The 9,579-nt window shown below is 56.9% G+C and overlaps 1 protein-coding gene across 4 annotated transcripts; it reads left to right on the top strand.

Annotated features, from left to right (window-relative positions):
• The first annotated feature begins 224 nt into the window (after window positions 1-224).
• Ushbp1 (USH1 protein network component harmonin binding protein 1) lies at window positions 225-8,860 on the top strand. Of its 4 annotated transcripts, none has more exons than XM_078037778.1 (13): window positions 225-336; window positions 641-743; window positions 837-985; window positions 1,425-1,863; window positions 3,994-4,119; window positions 4,277-4,413; window positions 4,576-4,716; window positions 4,927-5,091; window positions 5,750-5,999; window positions 6,727-6,948; window positions 8,093-8,199; window positions 8,364-8,486; window positions 8,631-8,860. In XM_078037778.1, exons 2-13 carry the CDS (start codon window positions 690-692, stop codon window positions 8,818-8,820), a joined length of 2,103 nt encoding a protein of 700 aa, XP_077893904.1. In that variant the 5' UTR covers window positions 225-336; window positions 641-689; the 3' UTR covers window positions 8,821-8,860. The 4 variants fall into 4 exon arrangements, 3 of the variants coding, with proteins under 3 accessions (XP_077893904.1, XP_005333081.2, XP_021587192.2); XM_005333024.5 differs by having other exon boundaries at window positions 233-499; XR_005735954.2 differs by lacking the exons at window positions 8,364-8,486; window positions 8,631-8,860 and adding an exon at window positions 7,053-7,147 and having other exon boundaries at window positions 233-499; window positions 8,093-8,176.
• The last annotated feature ends 719 nt before the right edge of the window (window positions 8,861-9,579 follow it).

The raw sequence follows: 9,579 nt of genomic DNA, 5'->3' as shown, positions 1-9,579 counted from the left end.
AGGAGGGACACTCTGGGACTTGGGAAATAAAATCCAAGTCTTGGAGATGGGGGGACCATGGGCTCAGAGGCTGAGATGGGGAAGGTCTGGCATCTTGGGAGCTAGACACATGCATCCCCACCCCCACCCCCAGGGCTGGAGGAACCCACTGTTCTCCAGGAGGAAACGGTACAATAACAAGTCACGTGACCAGGGAAGGGGGTTTCCTGTTTCCTGGCCCCTCCCAGGCCAGCCTTGGCCTGAGCGGGCAGTGGCCAGAGTGACCCCAGGAGTGCTCAGGGAACCCAGGACTCTGACCAGGGTGCTCTCTGAAGACCAGAGACATACGACTGAGGGGTCTGAACCCCAGCGTCAGCACCTTTGGGCTTAGGAGGGCCCTGGGAAGGAAAGGGGACTCTTGGGGTTCCCATTCGATGTCTGGATAGGGGGAAAGGGGAGTATAGAAGTAGTGACAGATAAAGGCGTCAGAGGAGAAGGAAAAGTCTTGGCAAATGTGAAGGTAGTGAGCTGCCCATCCCGGGAGGCATTCAAATATGCCAGCCCAACATGGGTGTCTGGGGACCCCTTCCAGAGGGAGAATCAGTGCTGACCTTTGCTCAAGATAACAAAGGCAAGAGCTGAGAGCAGGCTGTGTTTCTAGGTGGTGAAGAAAGCAGGGAGATTCAGAAGGCACCAGCTTCTGGGCAGCCATGAGTGCCCGGGCCACACGGCCCCGAAGCCGGCGAGGGAGGCACCTGCCACCGGTAAGTGTTCCCCCTCCCCACCAGACCCTGCTCCTTGGGACTCTAAGACCCAGTCTCTCTCGGCTCAGAGCTGGACCCCGGGGTCCTTTGCAGGGTGAACTGGACCCGGTGGCTGAGAGTTCAGAGGAGGCGGAAGCAGGCAGCGTGAACTCCAAGCCCAACCCTGAACCACCTCAGGAGAGTTTCAGGCCAGAGCCGCCACGCCCCATGGTGGAGGTCAGTGGCCAGGGCCCAGGGAGCAGGTAAGATCCTCTTGCTCTGTGTCCTGGACTCCAGTCCGGGTGCGTCTTTGCCACCCACAAACCTGTGTCCCTCCCCTGCTCAAGCACCTGTTATGGCTCCCCGTTGCCCCAGGACCGAAATGATGTAACCCTGGCCCTCGCACATGGCCCCTGTATACCAAGCACCCCAGATGACCCCATTTCCAGAAGCTTCGGTCTCTCACACCCAGGCAAAGGCTCTCTGCCCAGACACCCTCCCTTACCTGGCAAATTCTGGAACTCATGCTTTTCTGCGGCCCCCGCCCCAGGCCCCCTCCTGGACCGCTGTCCAGCCTCTCAGGGTCCCGCTGGGACACCAGCCCCAGAACACACAGTGCCCCGATCACACTTCCAAGGGACACTGCAGCGAAGTCCCCTGCTGAAGGCGGGGCGGCTCAGGTCTCTGGGTTGGTTTTCACAGGACTAGCAAGGATGCTGAGGACTCAGGGGGGGGGCTGGCCTCAGCCCCGGAGGGACCCCAGGAGCCTGCAGTGGAAAGCCACCAGGCCCCAGAGACAACCCTGCTGGACAGGAAGACTGTCCCCACTGGGACCGCGGCCCCCGATGTGTTTCAGACCCTCCAGCACGTTCTGAGCTCCCTGGAGGCAGCCGCTGCCGTCTGGCGCCACCGACCCCCAAGCTGTCCTGGGCCAGTGGAGGCAGAGGGCGAAACAGAGGGGGCCCGGGGGCCCTGTGCCCAGCAGGAAGGGGCCGGGGGTTGCTGCCAGAAGGAGGCAGCCCGCCTGGCGGAGAAGAACGCCTGGTTGAGGCTGGCCCTGGGCAGCCGTGAGGACGAGCTGGTCCGCACACAGGCCTCCCTGCAGGCCATCCGGGCTGAGAAAGAGGCGCTGCAAAGAGAGGTGAGTGGGAGTCCCGCCTCCCAGGGCTCCCTGTCTCTGAGGGAGGAGGCAGGGCCAAGTTCCTTCATTCAGTGAATCAACGCATCTGCATGGAACATTGACTGCTGAGCTGAGCGACAGAAGGTCCCTTGCAATCTTAGTAAGAGGAGGGTCCGGGAGGCCCACTTGAATAAAAAAACAGAAGGAGGGCTTGTAGGAGTGACTTAAGAATTTGGGGGAAGAGCATTCATCCCAGGCAGAAGGAACAGCCGTGCAAAGGTCCTGAGGTGTTCAAGGAACATGACTGATGTGTTCAAGGAACAGCAAAGATGCCAGTGTGACTGGAGCAAACAAGAGGGCACGTGAGGGAGATGAGGGCAGGGAGGTGACAGGCAGACTGTGCAGGGCTGTGGGGAGGACTCAGGCTTTTGCTCACAATCCTGAGCAGAGTTAGGTGTGCCAAGAGGCAGTGCTCACCGGCGCCCTCTGGCGGCTGTGGGAGGAACAGTCTATGGAGGTGAGGGCAGAATCCTGATGTTCAGGAGGTGACTTCAACCCTCCTGATCCTCTGTGCTGAAAATTATGAAGGTGGCAAGAAGTGGGAGGATTCTGGGTGAGGTTGAAAACGGAGCTGAGGCTGGGTGCCGTGGCTCACACCTGTAATCTCAGCAAGTTGGGAGGCTGAGGCAGGAGAATCTCAAGTTCAAAGCCAGCTTCAGCAGATGAGTGAGCTCTCAGTAACTTAGTGAGACTCTGTCTCAAAATGAAAAATAAAAAGGGCTGGGGATGCGGCTCAGTGGTTTAGTACCCCTGGGTTCAATCCCCAGTTCCAAAAAAAAAAAAAAAAAAACAGGTGGAGGAGGAGGAGGGAGGAGGAGGAGGAGGAGGAGGGAGGAGGAGGAGGAGGAGGAGGGAGGAGGAGGAGGAGGAGGAGACAGAAAACAGAGCTAGTGGACTGGGGGATTGGGTGTGTGACCTAGAGACAGACCAAGGACCACTCTGGTGTTGGCTGCTGAGGGACTGACAGAGGGGCTGGGGAAGCAGATGGAGGGACAGGTTTGGCTGGGGGGAGACCTGGAGCTCTCTGGGTACTGATCAACTCAAGATGCCCACTTGGGAAGAGCCACTAGGAGATATCAAGGGGGCAGCTATATGGTTGTCCTTCAGTGTCCTTGGGGGACTGGTTCCAGGACCCACTTCAGATACCAAAACCTGCAGAGGCTCAAGTCTTTTATTTATTTATTGTATGTGGCGCTGAGGATCCAACACAGGGCCTCGCACGTGCTAGGCAAGTGCTCCACCACTGAGCTACGACCCCAGCCCGAGGCTCAAGTCTTTAGATAAAATCGTGTGGCATTTGCCTCCACATCCTCCTGGACTGGAAATCGTCTCTAGGTGCCTCACGACACCCAACGCTGTGCACAGAGTTGTTACAAGGTTTTATTTAGGGAATGATAACAAAGAAGAAGCTGCTCGTGTTCGGTTCACGTGCCATTTGGTTCAAATATTTTTGGTCCATGGTTGGTTGATGTGAGGGGTGGCTGTATGTCCTGTTTCAGAGCTCACTGGGGTATCTGGGCATCTTGAGCCTGTGGGTGACATTTAAAGCCATGTGGCTGAGCAAGATGGTGGAGAAAAGCCCTCCTCTCCACGTGGTAGGAAGACAGGGCCGGGGGAGCTCAGCTTGGGAAATGGGCTCATGGACCCGGGGTGTAGCTCAGTGGTAGGGTGCGGGTTGGCATGTGGGAGGCCCTGGGCTCTGTCCCCAGAACCACACACGCTATCTCCTGCAAAAAAAAGATAAAAAGAAAGAAATGAAGTTCTCTTCGTGGGGTACAGTGACACATACCTGTAGTCCCAGACATTAGGGAGGATGAGGCAGGAAGACCTCTTGAGCCTAAGAGCTGGAGACCACTCTGGACAACATTTCAATAAATAAAAAAGTGGGATCATTTTTCCTCCAGAGGGGGGCCCATTTCCCTGCTGGGAAAGATAAGTCATGCATGATGAAGGCCATGCACAAGATCATGTAGTGAGGGCTTCATCGAGGTGACTATGGCAGCTGGACTTGCCCCTGACCTAGGAACAGGCCTTGGGGATGGCTGGCAGGTGATTGGAGTCCCCAGCCTGATATTCCCCATCATCCCCCAGGTCCAGGAGCTGCAGGATTCCATAATGAGGCTGGAGTCCTCCCCGCCTCCCTCTCGCCACCAAGCAGGTGGTCCGGGCAGTGATTCCAGCAGCTCTGGGGCAGATGGGGAACTCTGGGGAACTCAAGTGAGTATGAGAAGTACAAACCCCTGGTCCTGATAGACTTAGCATTTAGGAGGATGAGCTTAATTCCTGGTCATGGAATTCAACTGCTTCTTTGGAAAAATCTTGATCCTGGGCTCTTGAAGCTCACCAGGTCCATCAAGTGACTTCTTCTTGGCAGGACTCCTCCCTGGTTCACCCCCTGCTCCGGCGCCTCCGGAGTGATTCCAGCACCCACATTCTGGGGTCTCTCTCCACGCAGCAGCCCCTTTCCCCTGAGACGCACATCATGGAGTCCCGGTTGGAGCAGCTCCGGGGGTGAGAGCCACAAATGCTGAGCTCTTAAGGGCACTGGCAACCCCCACAGCTGGGTTACAATTCTGGGAGTCTGGAGCTACAGCAGGGGAAGGAGGGTGGGAATCAGACCCTGGCTATCACCAGTGGCCTCTCATTTCCCCTGTTTCCCACCTTCGGAGGCAGGAGTATCGAGAAGCTGAAATGCTTCAACCGTCTGCTGTTGGCTGTGCTTCAAGGGCACAAGGGCCGCTGTGAGAGTCTCAGCATGCAGCTGGGCCAGCGGGAAGCCGAGGCCACAGCACTGCGTCTGGCCCTGCAGTACAGGTTGGTGCACCCCCCACAGTGGCCTCAGCAGCTGGGAAAGGAATGGCTCCACCTGCCCAGGAGCCAGGACCCTTGTGGGAGAGCATGTTTTCCAACTGTGACAGTTAAGGCAACTTCAGTCCGAGAAGAGAGGGCAGGGGTGAGAAGTGAGGAGTTTAGGAGCAAGATGGAGCTTGGTGTCCTGCAGTACTCAGAGCCAGTGTCCCACAGTGAGGACTGCGAGGAAGCCTATGGGGCCCTGCTTGCTCTGCGGGAGGCTGACTCAGGAACAGGGGATGAAGTCGCCCAGGGTGACCTGCAGGTGGCTGAGAAGGAAGCGTGGAGACTGCTGGCACAAAAGGAGGCCGCCATGGATGGAGGGACACCACAGCCCAGGTACCCTGCGAGCTCTGGGAACTGTGCTGGTGGGTGACTGAGGTCCTGACTGGGGAATGGGACTCCCAGAGCTGGCCACGGGCTTGGGTGTGATGTTGCTGTGCCCAGCAAGGCTGGCGTTGAACTCACTTTGGTTGGCTGGCATGAGGTCTAACTGGAATTTCCTATGGTTACTTATCAAGGGTGGCATGATGCTTGACAGCCATTAGGGTTGGCAAGGGACCCACCAGGGAGGGTAGGAAAGTGGATGATGGAGAGCTGATTAGAACTGGCATGATGGTGCTTAATGAAGTTGGCCTGAGGTTTCGTGGTACCCACCAGGGTTGGCAAGCTGGGTGATGGTGTCTATCATGTTGATATGGGATGGTGCCATTGGGTTGGTGAGATGGAACCTGCCATATTGGTATGAGCAAACGGTGCCCGTCAGGTTGGCATGGTAGTGTCCACTGTCCACCATGTTGTCTTGATAGAAGGCGGTTCCCACTAGAGTCCACCTCATGGGGCCTACCACGTTGGTATGATGCAGGGCCCAGCACAGATGGCTCAGGTGCATCATGGTCCAGTGAGATGGAAGGTTCTGGAACTGATAAATTCGTCCTGAAGTTAGCAGGACCGCGCTCCTCGGTGTTAATGCGGGACTCTCTCCTGTTTCCTGTAGCCCCGAGGGCAGCAGCGTAGATAAACCCACGCCACAGGAAGTGGCATCCCGGCTCCAAAGATATGTCCAGCGTCTCCAGGAACGCCGTGCTCTGGTGAAGATCCCCCCGGGGCCTGGCCCCACCTCGGCACCTTTGCCCACCGTGCCCCATGCAGAAGCCATGGTGCAGGCCATTCTGGAGACCCAGCCTGGCCCTGCCCTGCCCCGGCTGGAGAAGATGCAGATCCAACAGGACCTGTTGGCCACACGGGTACAAATGGACTGAGGTCACCATGTCAGTCTTTCCTGGACGGACAAAAGCATTTCTGAGAGGCTGAGAGGGACGTGGTTGGGGGACCAGGAGAGTTCTACTGGACTCGGGGCAGGTTTCTTGGAGGAAGGGCAATTGGAGTTGAGGTTTTGAGGGATGAAGAGGAGTTTGTCCTTTGGGATTCAGATTCTTATCAGACTCTGAATCTGAGTTTCCAAATTTTGTTCTTGGGAAGAGAATTTGGGGGCAGGGAAGGATCTGGGTTTGTAGCCTGGCATGAAAGACCTGAGGTTCTGGTTCAGGGAGGTCGGGTATTTGCCTATCATGCATGAGGTCCTGGGTTCCATTCCCAGCACGGAAAGAAGAAAAAGGTCCTGGAATCAGAGAAGTTCCAGAAACTCCCACTGATCTACTGCTTGACTAAGAGATGCCATTCCCACAACAGTAGTTTATTTACTTATTTTTTTTTAATTGAACCCAGGAGCACTCTACCACTGAGCCTTTATAGATTTTGAGACAGGGTCTTGCTGCATTGCCCAGGCTGGCCTTGAACTAGAGTTCCTCCTGCCTCAGCCTCCCGAGTTGCTGGGAATTCAGGCACGGCCACTGTGCCCAGCCATCGCTATTGCTTTTAGAGGAGGGAGGTATTTCCTGTCTCCAGAGCCTCAGTTTCCCCAGCGGTTGATCCCAGAGGCACTCATTCTCCGTCCTTTCTCTGGTCCTTCAGGAGACCCTTGCTGAACTGATGCTGCAGTTGCAGCTGGTCCGGCGCGAGAAGCGCGGCCTGGAGCTGCGGGACGCTGCCCTCCGAGCCCAGGGCCCTGCCCACGTGCTGCTGCTGGAGCAGCTGCAGTGGGAGCAGGCGCAGCTGGGGGCTGGAGGGGTGGACAGCAGCGGTGGAGGCAGCAGCGCAGGCGGGAGCAGTGGGGACGAGGAGGAGTGGGCGCAGGTGAGTGGCCCTGCATGGGACCTGGTAGGGTGACAGCATGCTACTGGCCGCGGAGTCCTGGCCAATTGATACCCCCTTGAGCTCCACCCTCTGTTTCTGCCCAGAGAAGCAAGTCGAATGGTTAAGTTCCTGCCACACCGTCTGCCTGTACTTTGCAGTTTCCTTCCTTGGGTATCTCCAACCAGGACCAGCTGCAGCTGTGAGCTGGTCTCTCCCCTCTTTCCCACGGGGTTTAGGGCTTTTCCACTCAAACCTATACCATCCCCACGCCCTATATTCCTCCTGTCCCACACCCACACCCCAGTCTCTGCCTCATCTCCTCCCAGATTCTGATACCTTCTCCTTCCTGTCTGGTTGTGTCTGTCCTTTGCTTAAAATCGTCAGCAGCTTACAGGCCTTTTTTTTTTTTTTTTTTCTTTTTGATTCCGGGAATTGAACCCAGGGGTGCTTAACCGCTGAGCCACACCCCTAGCCCTTTTTGTAGTTTATTTAGAGACAGGGTCTCATTAAGTTGCTTAGGGCCTTGATAAGTTGCTGAGGCTGGCTTTGAACCCACAATCCTCCTGTCTCAGCTACCACAGATGCTGGGATTATACGTATGCTCCACTGCGCTTGGCTAACAGGCCTTTAAAAAAAACAAACTTTTTTTTGTTAGTGTTTTTTTCATCAGAAGGGTCTTGCCCTGTTGCCCAGGCTGGCCTCAAATTCCTGGGCACAAGAGATCTTCCTGCCTCAGCCTCCCAAGCAGCTGGGACTCCAGGCATGTGCCACCACGTCCAGCTCAGTGCAGGTTTCCTAATGCAGCCTCTTGAATCATCTCTCTTGTCTCCAAGACTTCATATTGACTGTGCTTCCGCCAGGAATACTTCTCCCCTCTTTGTAAAATAGAAATCCTTGACCTTCTGTAGCCCTGAGCTCAGAGGTCACCTCCTCCTGGCAGTCCTCCTGGGCTGTCGTCAGATGAGGTCCCCTGTTATTTATTTCCCTTTTCAGAGAGTAGCTTTCCCCATATTGGGGTATCTCATCAGACTGAGGGCAAGGGCTGTGGCCGACACCAATCTGGGTGGCTTCGATGTCCAGCCTGGGCTGAGCACACCCTAGGGGCCTGGGCTAATGTTTCTTCCCTCCCTTTTCTTCCTCTTAGGGCCCTCCTGCTGTTCCTGGTGGCTCTAGTGGCCTTGATGGAGGCCAGTTAGGCAGAATGTGGGACCCAGAGAAGTTAGCCAAAGAAATAGAGGCATCAGTCACCAGGTAGGTGTGTGCCTGGGCCTGGATGGGGGGGTGGATGGGGGGTGGATGGGCGGGCAGCGTTGTGTGCAGGCGTGTTTCTGTGAAAGTCCACGTGGTTGAGAGGGGGACAGGGAGGCAGGATTGGCGATGGCCATGAGCTGCCCCTCTCTCCACCGCTGTGCTAGGACCCTGGACCTGCGGGAGCAGATGCAGTCTCTTAGAGAGCAGCTGGAACAGGTGGCGCAGAAGGGACGAGCTAGACGGACCCACAGCGCTGAGCTGAACAGTGATCTCTGCAAAGCTCACAGGTGGGCCCCTGCCTGGTCATCGTCTACTTGGTGACCTCACAAGCGTCCCCAGCTCTCCCTGGGCCTCAGCTGCCCAGAAGGGCAGCAAGTTCAGTTCAGGCGCAGCGCGGGGCAGTTCCTGGCTCAGCCACCCACTCCCTCCAGTGCCCTGGTCCTGGCCTTCCGAGGAGCCCACCGGAAGCAGGAAGAGCAATGCCGGAAGCTGGAGCAGCAGATGGAGCGAATGGAAGCCCGCCAGGCGGAGGAGCTCGCCGTGCTAGAAGCCACCGCCAGAGCCCTGGGAGGACGCAGGCCTCCCTGCCCACCCCCTCAGCTGGGGGAGACCTTGCTGTAGGCCCTCAACCAGGCCTGTCATAAAGCATACTGGAGTGACATTGTCATGTGCGGTGACTTTGAGTTTGGGGCTCATTTAGCACGACTGGGACTGATGGGAGGTGACGGGGCATTTGAAAAAAACCCAGTGTCTTTGCCCTGGCACCATGTGGGGGAAGTTTGAGACTGAGGTCCAGCCAGAAGTGACCTAGGTTGAAGGGACAGAGACCCCTGCCTGGGGCAGTTTGGGCTCAGTGGGGTCTCGGGGGAAGCTGAAGTTCTGCCAGTTCTCTTTGTCCAGAGCCCAGGGTGGGTCCAGGGGAGCAGGACACCTTCCCTGCGGTGCCTGCCCAGGGAGGTGGGGTCTGGGTTGGCAAGTGTCTCCAAGAGACTGGGAGACTGGGGCCAGAAGGGTCAGGTTCGGGTTGTGCAAGACGAGTGCCTGTTCACAGGGTGTGAGGGGCACAGGAGCCAGAGATGGCTTTGGAAATTGCATTGCAAGATCATGGGGTTTGGGGTGGGGGCAGTCACCCCAAAGGCAAAAGCCTGGGACTCCGGCTGCCTGGTGCTTTGGGGGTAGGAGGAACCCAGAGCAAGTGTCCGAGCAGCTGGGACCTTCTCCTGTGGGGGTTGGGAGCTGGGAGGAGTGGTTTTGCCAGGTTAATAGCAGGCGGCTGATTAGCATGTCATTTGCATAGACCACACCCCTCTGTCCCTCTGTAACTGAGGGGCTGGGTTGGGGAAGGGGCTGAAAACGACCCAATCACGCTAGGATTAGCGG

Source organism: Ictidomys tridecemlineatus, chromosome 2, assembly GCF_052094955.1.
Source record: "Ictidomys tridecemlineatus isolate mIctTri1 chromosome 2, mIctTri1.hap1, whole genome shotgun sequence".
Lineage (NCBI taxonomy): Eukaryota > Metazoa > Chordata > Mammalia > Rodentia > Sciuridae > Ictidomys > Ictidomys tridecemlineatus.
This window is presented reverse-complemented; position numbering and strand designations above follow the sequence as displayed.

Bases quoted from the DNA above. Each gene is read 5' to 3' on its own strand.
- Ushbp1 (XM_078037778.1), top strand. From the start codon at position 690: ATGAGTGCCCGGGCCACACGGCCCCGAAGCCGGCGAGGGAGGCACCTG. The intron at 986-1,424 runs GTAAGATCCTCT...TGGTTTTCACAG, and splicing joins GGCCAGGGCCCAGGGAGCAG to GACTAGCAAGGATGCTGAGG. The intron at 1,864-3,993 runs GTGAGTGGGAGT...ATCATCCCCCAG, and splicing joins AAGAGGCGCTGCAAAGAGAG to GTCCAGGAGCTGCAGGATTC.